The sequence below is a fragment of the Benincasa hispida genome, chromosome 12 (assembly GCF_009727055.1).
Source record: "Benincasa hispida cultivar B227 chromosome 12, ASM972705v1, whole genome shotgun sequence".
In the NCBI taxonomy this organism is placed as follows: Eukaryota; Viridiplantae; Streptophyta; class Magnoliopsida; order Cucurbitales; family Cucurbitaceae; genus Benincasa; species Benincasa hispida.
In genome coordinates, this window is record NC_052360.1 from 43186691 (window position 1) to 43204330 (window position 17640).

The following is a 17640-nucleotide window of genomic DNA, read 5'->3' on the forward strand; positions in this document are numbered from 1 at the left end:
GAAGCAATCTGGGTGACGATTACGTCTCCTCTGTGTACAATCTCCCGGATGAGATGGTACTTTCGCTCGATATGTTTTCCTCTTTTATGGCTTCGTGGTTCCTTTGAATTTGCAACTGCTCCACTATTGTCACAATAAAGAGTGACAGGCATGTGCATATTAGGAACTACCTCTAGATCTGTCAGGAACTTTCTGAGCCATACTACTTCTTTTGCTGCTTCACTTGCAGCTACATACTCAGCTTCCATTGTGGAGTTAGCAATACAACTCTGCTTAATGCTTCTCCACACAACTGTTCCTCCGTTCAGAGTGAATATTGACCCCGAAGTTGATTTCCTCGAATCAATATTGGTCTGAAAGTCAGAATTAGTGTATCCAATAAGAATCAGATCCTTAGCACCACACACGAACATATAATCTCTCTTTCTCCAAAGATACTTGAGAATGTTTTTAATAGCAGTCCAATGATCATATCTAGGACTGGACTAAAATCTGCTGACTATTCCTATGACATAGCATATATCAAGATGAGTACACAACATTGCATACGTTAAACTCTCTACTGCTGATGCATATGGAATTCGATTCATCTCCTCAACCTCTTGAGGTGTCTTAGGACTCTGTTCTTTAGACAGGTGAATTTCATGTCTGAAAGGTAAAAACCTTTTCTTGGAATTTTGCATTTTATACCTAGACAACATCTTGTCTATATAAGATGCTTGAGATAATGCTAATGTTTTGTTCTTGCGATTCTGAACTATTTGGATTCCAAGAACATACTGTGCTTCTCCCAAATCTTTCATTTGAAATTGTGAAGCCAGCCATCTCTTAACGTTAGCTAGATATTCTACCTCATTCCCAATTAGTATAATATCATCAACATACAACACACAGAAAAGCAACAATTTTGTTAATGATTTTCTTTTATACACAGGGTTCGTCAACATTTTGTTCAAAGCCATAAGAGTTTATCGCAGTGGCAAATCTCATGTACCAGGATCTAGAAGCTTGTTTCAATCCATAAATGGATCAATTAAGTTTGCAAACCTTTTTCTCTTGATCCTGTTATATAAACCCTTCTGGTTGAGACATATAGATACTTTCTTCAAGATAGCCATTCAAAAAAGTTGTCTTGATATCCATTTTCTATATTTCATAATCATAAAATGTGGCTATTGACAAAAGTATTCTAATAGACTTTATCGTGGCAACTGGAGAGAAGGTTTCTTCATAATCTACCCCCTCTCTTTGGGTAAACCCTTTTGCCACAAGTCTAGCTTTGTAGGTTTGTACCTTACCAGCTTGGTCTCGTTTTCTCTTGTAGATCCATTTGCAACCGATGGTTTTACCCCTTCAGGTTGATCTACAAGATCCCAGACAGAATTGAAATATATAGATTCCATTTCAAGGTCCATGGCTTTAATCCATTGGTTTTTATCCACATCATTCATTGCTTGGTTAAATAACAATGGATCCTCTAAACCATCATCAGGTATGATGACTTGAGTTTTAGTTAAACCCATGTACCGGTCAGGCTATTGTAGAACCCTCCCACTACGATGAGGCATTCTCAACTCTTGAGAAGGATGTGAAGTCCCAGTTTCATCAACAACTCTTGTTGATGGACCTGCTCTATCAACAACTCTTGTTGAAACATTTGTCGTTTCTCTGGACATTTCTTCTATTACTAGCTTACTCCGAGATTGATGATTCTTTACATAGTCTTCCTCTAGGAGGGTTGCATTTGTCGATACAAATACCTGTTCTTGAAGATTATAAAAGAAACCACATTTTGTTTCTTTTGGGTAGCCTACAAATAGGCATATTTTTTAACGGTGTTCCAACTTTTTAGGATTATGCACCAACACATGTGCTAGACAACCCCAAATCTTGAAGTGATGTAAATTTCCTTTACGTCCTCTCCAGAGCTCGTAAGGTGTTTCAGAAACACTTTTTGAGGGAACCATGATCAAAATATACACCGCAGTCTCAACTACATGTCCCCAAAAATAATTTGGTAACTGAACGTAACTCATCATAGAATAAACCATGTCCAACAAGGTTTTGTTTCTCCTTTCTACCATACCGTTTTGCTGAGGTGTGCCAGGGGCTGTGAGTTGAGATTGAATTCCATGTTCTATCATATAGTTCTGGAATTCCATATTCATATACTCACCACCTCGATCCAATCGAAGTGTTTTAATCTTTTTACCTAATTGGTTTTCAACCTCAGCCTTATACTCTTTGAACTTTTCAAAAGTTTCAGAATTTTGGTATATTAGGTAAATATGCCCATACCTAGAATAATCATATATAAAACTAATAAAATATTCATACCCTCCTCTTGCTCTAACATTTAGAGGCCCACAAAGGTCTGAGTGAATAAGCTCTAGGGTTTCTTTGGCTCTAAGACCTTTCCCAGAAAGAGATCTTTTTGTCATTTTACCATTGAGCCAGGACTCACATGGTGGTAATGCACTGTCTTCCAACTTATTTAGATGACCGCTCTTAACCAATCTCTCAATCCTGTTAAGATTTATGTGACCTAGTCTCAAGTGCCAAAGATAGGAATTTGGAAAAATCTTCCTTTTCTTATGAGTCTCAGCAGTTTTAAACATCTATATGTTCAATACGGCTTTGACCTTAGTTGGTTTTAACATATACAAGTTATTTTCTAATTTTGCAGAGCAAAATTGTTTACTTCCTATATTGATGAACACTTCATCATTTTCGAAATAAACTTTATAATTTTATTCTAGCAAATAAGGGATTTTAAATCTAAATGGCATACTGTATGCACATACTAGATTTATTTAATTATAACATACATCAAATGCATAAATAATTAAATACAGACTGATATGGTTTTAGTTTTGGCATAAACAAGCAAACAGAAGCCTAACTGTTACAAAGAGCTTAAAAACCGTCTTTGAACTGCTCGAACCACTGATAACTGATAGAAATACAAGTTATTACAGCTCAAATAAGTAAAACAATGAGAGAATGTGATGGTAAAATAAGCAATATCATGTCCAAATGTGCTAAACTGAAAGGAATTGCGATCGCAAGTGCCCATCACATAAAAATATTTAATTTACTTATTTTGTGCAGGAAAAATGTGATGGCGAAGTGAAATTGCGATCCAAAGGAACAAGGCGTCAGCGCACTTGAAGATTGCAATCGCAAGTCATGCGATCGTATGCGATCGTGAGAAGTTTCTTAAAAAGGTCGCCGCATAAAGACTGCGCATCAAGGTGACAGCATAATAAATCACGATGGGACGGAAAGCTGATAACGGTTGAATCCGAATTTAGTTGACAAGNCGCATAAAGACTGCGCATCAAGGTGACAGCATAATAAATCACGATGGGACGGAAAGCTGATAACGGTTGAATCCGAATTTAGTTGACAAGCCGTTAAAGTCACACTATAGCAAGTACACTAAACTTTTGGTGACCATTAATCGGTGCATCAGAGCAGGGGAATTAATGACCGCCCATCATTGCAATCATTAGCAAGAAAGGTTGCTTCACCTTAAGATCTATAAATACCGAAGGCCACCAGTGTAAAAAGGGTTAACGAGTTTTACAACTTAATAAGTTAGATAGTTAGTTTGTTGACTCATACATATACTTAGAGGACGGAGAAGAGCAAGGTGACGAGGAAGCCGAGAGATCATTCTTGGAAAAATCGAGAGATTTCCAGAAAGCGATACAAAGGAGAGAGGGCCAACACTTGCGAGAGTAAGAATACACATCTAGAATAGAGTTGGAGTGAAAAAGAACAGTGTAAAAGGCCATGGGAAGCAAGACATTGCTTACCGGGCTTCTTATCCCTCAATTCCATTGTTATTTTGTATTCAGTACTTATTTACAGAAAATGGAAATCTCATTTCAATCTATGTTCAATCTCACCATACTTCACATGAATAGCTAAATTTCTGAATGGGTTGAGAAGTACTTAGCTAGCATGACTTAAGATTTTATATTTTATGCGATCATCTTGTCTTATGTATGCATCATTCACCCTTTAGATATGCTTGAGCGAGTAGTCTAAAGATAGAATCTAGACTTGAGAGAGTCAGATTAGAATCTAGGCTTGAGAGAGTCGGATTAGGATCGCATAAGCAAGAAATAGAAACTTAGACATAAGTTCTATTGCTATTAACACATCGCATGCGCCCTAGAAATAGGAATGATTGTATGCGGTCACCTTGTTTTATGTGTGCATTATTCATCATCGCATAGACAAGAGTAGAGGCTTAGACATAAGTCCTATCGACTATTTCGTATACACATCGCATGCGTCCTAGAAATAGGAATTATGGCATTCTGCATTGAGAGATAACGTGCTATTATTTGTGTGTAGCATGATCGCGTAATTTGTGCATAATCTTAGGACATGTTAGCTAAACCCCTTCTCAACCCCTTCATCGCATACTCATTGTAACTCTATGAATTCATCAACTCTGTGTTCAAACTCCGTTGCATAGGAAAAACCTTAATCAAAACACCATCCACAACATTTGTTTTTACTACCGCAAGAGAATCAAAGTAACTACCGCATATTTACTTAATAGTCCCTGTGTTCGACCTTGGACTTACCAGGAAACCTAATAAGGCTTATACTTGGGTCTTGTTAGGAAACCTTGCATGATCACTGCATAACACATATCACCGCAAACTCACATCATAACGCATCACAATTACATGCATCAAGTTTTTAGCGTCGTTGTCAGAGACTTGGCAGCTAATAGTTTGTTGAGTTTTGTGTTTTCGCAAGCACCCTTTTTATCTTAGTTGCAAACAATATTTGAAGTGTAGGCGATGCGTCGAAAGTCAGTATTGACCCCGAGATAGAAAGGCTATATGTGCATGAGCTGAAAGCAGTTATAGGCGCGTGTCAACCAATATGTGACCAACAATTGCCGGAAGTTCCAATGGTCAGGACGAGTCTCTTGACCTAAGCAGTTGAGATCAATCTCCTACATGGAAGACTTCTTGTGGTGGCTTCACTTTAATTTCTCTAGGGACATCTTCCACTCTATCTTTACCTTGCTTTCCTAGTTTAGTTTATTTTGATTATTGTTGTTTTGGATTTGCGGCTGCTTTCTTGGATGTGGTGTGCGTTCCTTCCTTGTAGGTGCGATAATAATTCTCCTCGATGCACAGTTACAATGGAAGAATCCTCTCCATCATTCAACACATAGCTTTAACCGCATGAATCCTAAAGAATGGCCGCAAGTGTTATTCTACTCAAAGGTTCTTTTCTTGTTATCTTTTATGCATTATCCTTTTGAAATTCTCTTTTGTCCGCTTGCCTACCTTTGCATTGATAAATTCGCATCCATAACAACACTTATAATTCACTACATCCACTAGCTAAACATCACAAGGCTCACCTCACTTTATTAGCTTCTTCAAGGTTTGACAGTCAAAGTTTTGTTGTGTGTAAACCTCTGCTCAAACATTTGTTACCACACTCCTGATGAGTTTGTTTTTAACTTTTCGGCCAGAGCACTACCACTTTCTAAGTTTGGGGGTGGAAGTGGTTCAGACAAATGCCTCCATCACATTGCGATGTTAAAATTTAAAAAAAATTAAAATATATATATATATTTGAATAACAAACTCCACTGTCAGTGCAAAAGGATAACCCAAGCTGATAAGACGTTAAAGTTCGTGTGAAAGGAATTACCCGTAGTTTTGCGAATACTATGGCCATGACACACGTGCAGTAGCCAAATACGAAAGTAAGTGGCCAAAACAACGCAATAATAAAAACTCCTCTGAGTAGAACGAAGCCCAAATTAAGCTAAGGCGAGAGTTTGAGTTGAGATATGGATGCCAACGAATGTTGGATTCTGCAATACACCCGTGGGGGCAAGCCAAAACGAAGAGTGTAGCAGGTTCAAAGCCCCACCTTGAATAGTAATCGCACCTTTGAATCTTTTAAATAAAACACATTGTAAAAAGCTATAAGCAAAGTTGCTTGAAATAAGTAAAAAGTTTTTGAGCAAAGGCTTGCCAAATTTAAACTTAGAAAAGATCTCTTTGAAGAAGTAGCCAAAGTTGAGGAGAGCATTGCTGTCAAGGTTAGAGGTAGAATGAATTATATTTTGAAAGGCTGGACACTCGCAAAGGAAAGCCAGAGGTGAATTATGAATTTCCTAAGTATAAGGCATGCTTGAGGACAAGAATGATTCTAAGTTTGGGGTTGGATAACTACGTAAAATACAAGTTATTGTAACCTTTTATTTAGAATACGAGGGCTAACAAGTAGATATCCGGTGATTGTATAAGAATTCATGTGAAAAGTGAGCTAGCGTCAATCAGCATTGAAAATGCTCAACTAACCCAATATTATGCGTTATCTGTGACAAAATGTCTATTTTTGTAGCATCGTATAACCAACAAACATGCCGTGATCTAGACCATCGCAAGGGTGATCACGTATATATTCATCGCATGGATGTTACGCTATTAATCGCGTGCGTCTCCATCGCATGGAGGTTACGTGCTACAGAGTAATAACCATGATAGAAGAGTGATCGCAAGGGTGTGTGGAATGCGATGGTACTTCGGAAACCAAGCATAAACGCATTACCTTGGGAGTATCAAAAAGATGATGTTGACATTTCACCTATCACGTCGTTAGTAGCAGAGATTCAGAGTAGGTCCATCGCGTCGTTAGTGACAGAGACTCAAAGTGGGACCATTAATGCTGTTGGCGATTGAGCTCTATAAATAGAGCCTTAGAGCCCAAATTCAAGGCATCTGAGCTTCTGCCTTAAGGCAGATCCTTGTGATCATAGATGAGAGTGTGAGAAGACATTCTTTAAGAGTTCTTCATTCCTTTACCCATTCCGAGTGACGACCGGAGCTTTTTCGGAGATAGATCTCGAGAGAGACTACTCCACCACCCTTCCATGGCACCACCGGCAACCTTGACACACATCTGATGGAAGCAAGACATTGCCTATATCTAGCCCTCCACTTCTCTTCTATCTCTGTATTGTATTGCATTTTGGCTTAAGACATGAATACATTTTGTAATCAATGCATCTCTTTATTTTCTTCAACTCAATCTTCATTATCTTCTTCTTTATCATTCCTTACTTTCATTGCAACGAAGCAAGTAAGATTGCTAGTGTATCACATACTTAATCATGCGGCATAGACATATGAAGCATGTAGCAAACCACTGAGAGGTGTGCATTGCACGAGTATAGTGAGTAAATCCTCTTTGCTTAGTGCGAGGCTGAAGCAATGCTTGTCTATGAGCTAATCAGTGGCGACTAACTACCTGAGAGGGTAAGTAGTGGAACGCACTGAGCAAAGTAAGTAGTGTTCCTAGAGATAGGAATAATCTTATGTCAACCATGCTTTATAAGATCATCTTGTCTTATGATTGCATCATTCATCATTTGGACATACTTGAGAGAGTAGTCTGAAGACCAATCTAGGCTTGGGAGTGTCAGATTGGATCGCATAAGCAAGAGTAGAAACTTAGGAATAAGTTCTATCTACTATTTATACATTGTATTCACCCTAGAAATAGGATATGGTGGTATGTCGTCACCTTGTCTTATGTGCGTTAGATCACATAACCAAGAATAGAGACTTAGACATAAGTTCTATTCACATTTTCGCATATGCATTGTATGTGTATATTTATGTATAGCATGATCGCATAATTTATGCTGGTGGGGTTACCCTTGCGATCAAGCTTAATGATGCGGTGAATTTATCCCCTCCATCATTTTATCTATTTTTCCATACATCTTATTATACATTAACAGTTGTCACGTCTCTACCAACTCTCATAGTCATACTTCCATTGCTTAATCTGTTTAGTTAGGAGTAGGAGTAGCACATAGTCCTTTAACTTCATTATTCTTTTATTCATTGCCACAGACACATTACTTCGCAACATTTAGTTACAAGTCCCTAAGTTCGACCTCGGATCACTCCAAGAAACTTGCGATCTCGTTATACTTGGCGAGAGAGCAAGAAAACTTGTGGCAAGAACACATGGTCATCGCATATATTCTTAAACGCATATTGCATATCCCTTAGTCCTACGTATGACTATCGACATATGCATCAGTGGTTCACGATGATCTTTGGGAACAACCTCTCTACTATCCTTGAAAGTGGGTAGGAGTAAATTTCATCTTGCACCCTATGTCGGGCCAATGAGAGAGTGGGGCCCCTTGTTCAAGACCCGGAGTCAGCACTTAAGGGAACAACCTTTCTACTATCCCTAAAAGCGAGTAGAAGTGAATTCCATTTTGCACCCTATGTCCCCAGCTATCTACCCGGACTTACCCCTGAAATGGGAGGCTTATTGAGTCAGCGATGTTAAGCCAACCCTCACCTATGAAAATCTAAGGATAATCCTAAATAAATAGGAGTTCATAGTTAGCTTAGGATTGAGGTCAAGTTACCTAGGTCATTGCTTTGAAATAGTCAATCTTAAAAAGTAAAAAACGTTATAAAGTAAGAGTGACTTATTTCATGGTCCGATCTTGTACAAACTCATTGCACAGGACGCTCCCACTCCTCATATCATGAAATTTACAAATTAGAATCACTTCGTCTGTACCACTTTACAATTCCTTGTAACAACTACAGTCTGGGCGACATCTGATAGTATTACAGAATAAGGCACCCAACCTTATTCATATACTATAGACCATTTTGACTATTATTCGAACTCGATCCACTTTTATGTCTCCACATAAAGTTTAAGTACTTAAGTTATAGTCATGGATCTTTTAGTTTATTGGATTTATTTGTAAAACGAAATAAGCAATTGATATATTCAATAACAACTTATTGAATTTTCATAATAAGTTTTATTGTTTACAAACCGCGAGTTTTAGGACATAAAACCCAACAATCACATATTCAGAGTCGAGAGAAGACAAGAAGTAGATGCTTGAAAAATGCTCGACAAGTGAAAGTTGTGAATGAGGGAGAAGACGATGCTGTGAATGAAGAAGACGATGCTAGGTCGGTGTGCTTTTATGGGTGTTGTTCGAATGAAGAAGAAGATGAAAGCAATATGGAGATAAAATGATGGGTTTGTGGATGTCGTTCAATGAAGGGGCCTCGCGAAATACACAAATTGAGGTGGAAAAAAAAGTGTAATGTGAGCTAATTAAGCGTGCCCAAATTTTCACATGCCCGCCTTTTTTTCTATTCTTTTCAATAGTAGTTTTTAAGAAATGTAACATTGCAATGCTATTAAAAGTACTTTTTGTTGTAGTGGTATCATTTAGGCCAAGTATTTAAAAGTCTTGTTTGTATTAAGTTGACATGAATTCTTAAACATCAATAGACATGGTATCAGGGTCCTGATTTGTGATCTAAGTTGCTTTAAGAGTTATGTCATATGTTGAGTGTTGGTTTTTTTACTGTGTTGTTAAATGCAATTTTCATGTTCTAGTTAAAGCAAAGAAGGTCGAGTTGGACAATAGATATCATAAGAGGGTTGACATTTGCTGATCTCACATCTCCTCTTGGGTTAGGAGGGTAATCTAGGAGGGGGTGTGACAAGTACAGTGGCACTCTTAAGCTGCACTGGCTCGCATGGGCATTCTGCTTCCACATGCATCCAACGCCTCACATGCATTCAACGCCTGCCTTCGCACATGCTTGCATTCATCTACTGCTTGTCATATGCATGCATATGTGCAACCCTTCACACTTCCACACGCACATGAAGCGTCGCGGCGCCACAGGACAACGTTGCGGTACTAATTGCTTTTTCTCCAAAGATAGTGCTCAAGAAAAAGCGTCGAGCACGGTGCCATTATACTACTGCACTGTGCTCTCCCAAGGGCAAAATGGTCATTTTTTTGTCCTTGAAGTCCCAGGTCTCGATATAACTCCAAAAAGCTTCAATTTGACTCAAACGACCTGCAACACTCCGTTATGCATGATTTGCCCAAGAACCTACATAAATAGATATTTAAACACTTAAAACTCGATAAGCAAGCGAGATTAAAGACATAAAAATAGCTCTTTTCAAGAGCTATCAAACACTTATTCGACTTCACTTGTTCACAGAGAAGCAGTTGCTCGAGATTCCCCTATTCACATAGAAGCAGAAATCGCGCGAGGGAGAAGAATCATTCAAACTTTTGTCTTTTTAGGGTTTTATTAACTAAAGGGCATTTTAGGCCTTTCACATGCTCATTTGCCCCACAACTCATCTTTTTAAAAACTCATCCCAAAAGTCTTCAAATCCCTAAAAATAATCCTATTTTTGGCAATTTCCCTAATAATTACATCAATGGTCGTCAGTTGCAAGGAAAAATATGAAATGATATATAAATTTGGGTATAATAAATTATTAAGGAAATGTGGAAAATTATTTCTAGGAAAGCTAAATTTAAAAGCTGGTGTCTATTGCTTTCGCACGTTAAACTACATTTTGAAGTTACAATCATGTATTTGATTCAAAACATACAGAAGAAATACAATAAATAAATTTTATTTAACTTTATTCCATCACTCATTTGGTTTTCATCTCACTTTCCAAATCTTTAAGAACTTGAAAACGAATAAAAAAAATGAAAACAGAAAAACGAGCATCTTAGTTGCAGAAAGGAAAACTTGGTGAAAACATTTTTCCAAACAGCAACAAGAAATACAAAAAGAAAAGAGAAAAGAGACCATGTGTTGGCAAGTAGTCAAATTAAAGGATTTTGTGGAATCACTCTTTTTACCCCAAAGTCACACTTGAAAATGTTCACAATGGCACTTGTTTGCTTGTGAAAGAAAACAAACAAATGGAGACAAATTACAAAAGCCTTGGACTTAAATAAAGAAAGGAAATGCCTTGTTGGGGTCCTTCTAAGATTACATATCTCAAAGCTCTCTTGTCAGTAAAAACTGATTCCCCTTTACCTCGGATCTTAAACTTGCTTCTTTTTTTTTTTCTTTCTTAATTCACACCCTTATTGACAAACAATCAAGATTTAGATGTGTTTCTCATTATCTTTCGATTAAATTATGATACTTTAAGATAATTATTTATTTAAATCTATATATTTTCTCTCGAGCAATGATTAGGTGTAGGTATTCCCTATTTTCCTACACCAAAAAAAAAAATATTTTTTTTTAAATAAAATATTGTCGTGTAAATTTTTTTCATTAAGTGCAATAAAGATTTTATAATAAACGGTTGAAGCCCGACTGTACTTTTAAGTTTTTTTTTTTTTTTTGTTTATCAAAGTAGTTAAACAAAATTTTCTCTTCCCAATCAAAATATTATTTCATATAATAATAGTAATTTAACAAGAGCGAAGCTCGATTGATATAATGCTTGTACTATCGACCTAGAGGTTTGAGATTCGATTCCCTCATCCTACCCTTTAATTACAATACATTTGCAAAAAAAAATCTTAAGATAGTTTTTGCCTTAAATGCATCTAGAAGTATTGGCTTTGAAAATTTTGGGAAGAAAGAAAAACCAAATTGAGCCTCCCTAGTGGTTTTTTGGCTGTGTTTTTGTTTTCAACTAGTATAGTGTTATACTATTAACTTCGTTCGATCTTCTACTCCATACTTAAATTACAATACCTTTTCAAAAAAAAAAAAATTAATAAAAGTACTTAAACAGAACGTACTTTTTAAGTATTTCAAAGTGAATAATGATCAACAAAATCTTGTTAATTTGTTACACAATCTTATCCAAAGACTACGTTTCGTTTTTTTTTTTAAAAAAATTTTAATTAAATATACGGAAATCCCAATGTGTGTATCCATAAAATGATAGTTTGTGACCTTACTTTAAGATTTTTCTTTTCTTTTTTGAAAATACCTTTTTCTGTTCATTGATTTGATCAACTGCATGGGGAAAAAGTTCTTATCTTGATTAGACCCTTGAAAATAAAATGTAAAAATTACAAACAATTGATTAGACCCTTGAAACTTAATTAAATCACCATAACAAGTAATTTTTCTTCACTTTTGGGTTCATAAACTTTCCACCTGATTTTATTTTAGTATTTTATCTTCAACAATAATCTTTTCTTAAAAAATTTAAGAATTGACAACCATTTAAATCTTGATTATAACTATTTTTTTTTTTTTTTATGTTTTGTTATTTTAAGAACTAAAGCTTACAATCACTGCTTCTTTGTAGTTTTCTTGCTTTTTCTTGTGTACTTTTTAAACATGTTATATTTGAAAGCTTAAAAAAAAAAAAAAAAAAAAAACTTTTAGAAATTTTGCTTGAATTTCAAATGTAAGAAATTAAAAACTTATTGGAAAGAAGCATAATTTTCAAAACTAGAAAATCAACAACATAATAATTATCGAAAGTGACCTTAATTCTTTATTTATCATTTTTAAAAATTAAACTTATGAATATGACTAAATTCATCCATCTATGAATTTCATTGTTTTGTCGACACTTTCTTAAAATGTTTTTAAAACTAAATGAAAAAATAGTTTTTATTATTGGAATGTCACAAAAGATTTCAATATTTTATTTCCTTAACAAAATATAAACCCATTATAAAAGAAAAAAAAAATGTGAGCACTCAAGACACAATTTACAAAAACCAAGAACTAAACGACATGGTTTCAATAGGTAAAATTGAAATTATATTATAGTTTTAAAAAATATTTAAGACAATGGTGTCCTTTTAAAAATATTTAGAAGAATATTTTAATTTTCTAATAATTACCTTTCCTCTTCTTTTCTCTCCTAATTTCCAATAATATTCATTCATGAATTGCATTTTCTCTCTTTCTTCTTTCCTTTTCTCTTTCCATCATCTCTCAATCTTTCTTTTTCTTTATTCCACCATTTCTCTTTTCATTTTCCTTCATTTTTTATCAAAATCAATTTAAATAACTATAAAACCCAAATATTATGGATCCATTGCCTTTTGATTATTATTTTTTTAAAATTTTAATTTCAATTTGATTTTATGATGCGAAGGAATAGAAATTGATATTACATACAAAAGAGTAAAAACAAAACTTATGTGGATAATTTCCACAATATGTAATAATAATATATTTTTCCCAAAAAAAAAAAAAAAAAAAAAACAAGAAGAAGTGGAATTGATGAGAGAAAGGATAGATATAGATATGATCATAAGTACGCAGGCAGAAGGGTAGCAAAAAGACAGTGTTAATTGAATACGATAAGATGTATAATAAATAATAATAAGGAAAAAAAAAAGCCTAAAAAGTGAAAGGGAAAAAAAGAAAAGGAAAAATTGCATGCACGGGGCAGGAAAAAGTAGTTTAGAAGAAAGAGAAGAGAGAAGAGAGAAGAGAAGGTTAAGAGACAGAAATGGAAATGATGAGAGAGAGGAGGAGAGGCTGAAGCATGCACATAATTATGAATGAATAGAGTTAAACAACCAAACACACACTTGTCTCAAAATCTATCGTAGTATCTGTTTCTAGCTGCTCTCAAAAGAGCAAGCCAAAAAAAAAAAAAAAAATTAAAAACCAGAAGGAAGAGCTTTCAACTATCAAAAAACCCTAAAAACATTAATAAACATTCATTCCCAATTTCAAATCTATCATGGGTTCCACTCATCTCTTTTTAACTCGTTTAATTCTATGTCTAACTATAATTTGTCACGTGTCAAATTATTTATTCTTAATATTTTTTCAAATTTTTTGTAGTATATGATTGAAATAGAAGAATAAAAGATGGATGTGACCCAGAAAATGGATCCCTAAGTTGGGGTAAAAAAAACTCACCCATCATTTAGTTCACTAATTATTAAAGAGGTTTATTATCTTATTATTTCTATTAACTCACATTTCCCACCTCGTTATTCGCATCAACTCTCTCAATTACTCTCCTCCTATAATAATTACCAACTCAACTTAATTCAACTCTACGTGCCAAACGCCCTCTAAGTGACCCAACATGAGATGTTATATCTCTACATCCTATATCATCTTAGTATTTGGAAGCCTATTATCTTATCTTATCGACATTAATTGTTTGTGAGGCCCATTTTCGGAACATGTTTCATATTTCACCGTAATTTTTCTTCCGTGTATCGTATATCATCTTAGTGCTTGAACATACTCGATTGTTTATACTCGATAAGAACTCCTCAGACATTAGAACTCTTTACATCCTATATTATCTCATGAGCTCAAAGAGTTGGTGAATGAAATTTGAAAGTGATTAGGAGAGAAAAAGAAAGAAAATAGAAGGAAAAAGATGATGAAAGAGGAAATTAAGGGGTATTGTGGGAGGAGAGTGGTCCCTTGTGTTTGCTGACACAATGGGGTAAAGCTGAGTTTGAAAGTGTTACTAGTAGTGCTACTCCTACTTAGACTAACTCTCTCACTGACTGCCACTCTCAAAAACCCCTCTTTTTCTCTTTCTCTTTTTTCTCTGTAATTGCAAACCTATCAACAGTACAATCTGTCACTCATCTGAACTAATGTCAGCATCTTGTCTCTGCCTACCTATCTGCACTCACTGAATTCACTTGACCACCTTCATCTCTTCATCAAAAAACCCCTTTCTTTAATTTCTTTTTTATTAATTCATATTAATACAACCTTAGCTTGGATTTCATTTTACTGTTTGTCTTCATCTTCTCCCACTTTTCTCCCTCTCCCTCTCTCTCTCACTCTGCCCTCTCTCTCTACAACTCTCTTCAATTACAGAAATAATATTTGTTTATTCACAACTACACTGACACTATCATTTTTTTGTATTTTACTATATAAATTTATGTGTACTCCTTCCATAATATTTAGTAGTGAGTGTGTTTTTTTAGGGGGATAAAAAAGGTTCAACTCAAACATGCATGTATATATGTACATGAAAGATTCTAGGACATGAGATAATAGCTGTAATTTTAACCAATTTTGGATATGATTTGAAGGAGTCAAGAAAAAACAAACTTTTTCCCTTTTTTTTTTTTTTTTTTTTTTTTCTCTTTGTGTGGGAACTTGATGGAAATTTAATTTATTTCAAAAAAGCCTTGCATTAATGTATATAAGAAATATTTTTATTCGGAAAATGCATGCAAATTAAGTTGATTTATTGAGATCTTTATCTGGCAAGATTTTAACACTTGAACTCTAGTTAAAAATTCTATCTTTTTTTAGTTTTTAAAATTTAGACTTTGTATTCTAAAAATATTAGTAAAAATTACAACAAATATAGAAACTTGTAGATACTTGAGGGTTAAGTTAAATTTTCAAAAATCAAAAATAAAAAACTAAGACCCATTTAGTAATTATTTTGTTTTTTGTTTTTGATTTTTGAAAATTAAGCTTATTTTCTTGTTACCATGTTTTTACATCCTTCTTAAGTTAAAAGAGTTGAATTCTTATCCAAAATTCAAAAATAAAAGTTACTTTTTTTTAGTTTTCAAAATTTGGCTTGATTTCAAAACCTCTCCTAAAATGTAATCGACAAAATATGAAAAACCAAATGATTATAAAAAGGCTTAAATGACTACCCTGTTAATTTCTACTTTTTTAAAGAAAGAAAAACACAAAATTAAGAGATATAGTAGTGGTAGATAATCTTAATTAATTAACAGTTAGGGACAAAACAAAATAGTAAGTTAATTTAAGAAGTTCAAGAAGGGGAAAAAAAAAGTTAATGATAAATAGACCAGCCTTGAGGTCCATTTACATGTTGATGATCTGTGTCATCATGATCATCCCAATCATCATCATCTTCAACCTCACAAAGTTGAACAGTGTGAGGTGCATGGCCATCTCCAAAGGCTCTAACATGGTCTTTAAGAGATCTTTTATGTTTAAAATCAGAGCCACAAATACAAAACCAAAGCTTTCCACAGTTCTTCTCATGTGTCCTCCAATCCCCTCTTACAGCAAATGGCTTCCCACATTTCCTACAACTGAAAGGCTTTGCCCCATGCTTTCTCTTGTAATGGGTTTGAAGAGTCCTGAAATCCTTCAATGGCCTTGACCTTGGATGCTCTATGTTGTTCTTGCACCCTTCTGCACAGCAATAGCATGGAAGCCTAAGCATTGACGAAGCTGGCTTTGATCCTCTTAATGATTCTGGCCCTTTTCTGTACTCTGATCCATGACCCCACATGTGCATCTGTTTCAATTTTTTCGTAACCTAATTTTTACTCTCAAGATGAACTCAGTGTTGTTCTTAAAAATATATATATATACATATATCAAATTGGAACACTGGGTTTTTTAATTTTGAAATAAGAATAGGTAGCAGGTAATAATTAAGTGCAATCTAGGCTACATGCATCTTTTTTTCTTTTATAAACAATTCATTTTCTATCACATTACAAATTACGCACCCAATTGTATGTGTAAGTTTGTGGGTAATTTAATATTATATAGTTTTTGACATTAATTGGTGAAATAAAAAGGAAAAAGGAAGAAAGAACCTGCATGTTGTTGTATCTGTTGAAGGTTTTAGTGCAGACAGAGCAGGAGAACTGGGTGGGACCAACGAGGATTTGGGCAGGCGTAGGGATCCAGTAGTGGGCGGCGTCAAGGGGGCGGACGGCGGGGGTGGAGGAGGAGGAGAGGGCGGGTGGAGGGCCAATGTGCATGGCGACGGTGACGGCGACGGCTGCATTTTGGTGATTAGGGTTTTGAAGAGAAGATTGGTGTTGTTTTGAAGAGAAAGAATGGCGTTGGCCTGGTGGGGAAAGGGAAAGGAAAATTGATTCTTCTCCTTCTTCATCACCTTCCAAACAAGCGCTTTCACTTGATGATATGCAACTCAACTTCCAACTTTGCTGCATCTCTTCTCTTTGAAATGATTATAATTAAGAACCTACGAGAGAGAAATTGGGAGAGAGAAAGAGATAGAGTAGATAGGTGGGGAGGGGAGGGAAAAAAGAAGCAATAAATAAACAATTTGGTGGGTTGTTTGTGCCACAATGCTTAGACTACACCACATTGTTTTCTAACTAGGTTTCTTTTTACTTATATATCATTTTTTAAATCAGGCAAGGAGAGTATAATTAAAAGTTTAATTGCTTAAACTAAATGTATCAAGGTCAAATTTCTACCATTTTATAAATTTATGGCACAATTTTAACAATGGTAAAAACTTGTAAGTTCAATTTCTATCATTAGATGTTTGAAGTCCAATTTTTTGAGAATCCAATTTTAACAATTATATAAATATGAGATCTAAGTTTTACCAACAAAAAGTTTAAGAGTGTAATTGCAAATATCACCATACTTCATGGGTTGTTTTACGTAACCATATCTTCATATCTTGATCAAGATTTCTCTTATTTAAATATGATATCGGTTCATTCATGTATACCTATTCCTAAATATTGATGTAATTGAGAATTGTGCTTTAAAGTGAATTTAAACCTAAGAAAAAGTAGTTTTAACCCTTAGAAAGATGTGAAACGTAAAAGGTTTAAATGTTAAAAGAGTGTTGAACTCAAAAGAAAAATGAAGGAAAATGAAGAGAGAGTAGTGCACGTGGTGAGGTGGAAATTGATATATGTTGAGGTTAAGGTGAAGAATGGGAATGGGAGGAGGACGGAGTAGACAATTAAGCGGCAAAAGAGGAGTAGTTGTGGGCCAAATCCAATGCCTAGTATGGCGTGTACTACACACACCCTATTCTTTTTACATTTCCACTCTCTTTTAATTTTCT

General features: G+C 35.0%; 1 protein-coding gene across 1 annotated transcript; it reads right to left on the bottom strand.

The window, feature by feature from the left end:
• Positions 1 to 15569: 15569 nt before the first annotated feature.
• LOC120068276 (zinc finger protein WIP6-like) lies at positions 15570 to 16843 on the bottom strand. The gene is made up of 2 exons (XM_039019995.1): positions 16400 to 16843; positions 15570 to 16092 (listed from the first exon to the last, which is right to left on the bottom strand). The coding sequence occupies exons 1-2, from the start codon at positions 16760 to 16762 to the stop codon at positions 15619 to 15621; spliced, it is 837 nt and encodes a 278-aa protein (XP_038875923.1). The 5' UTR covers positions 16763 to 16843; the 3' UTR covers positions 15570 to 15618.
• Positions 16844 to 17640: the final 797 nt, after the last annotated feature.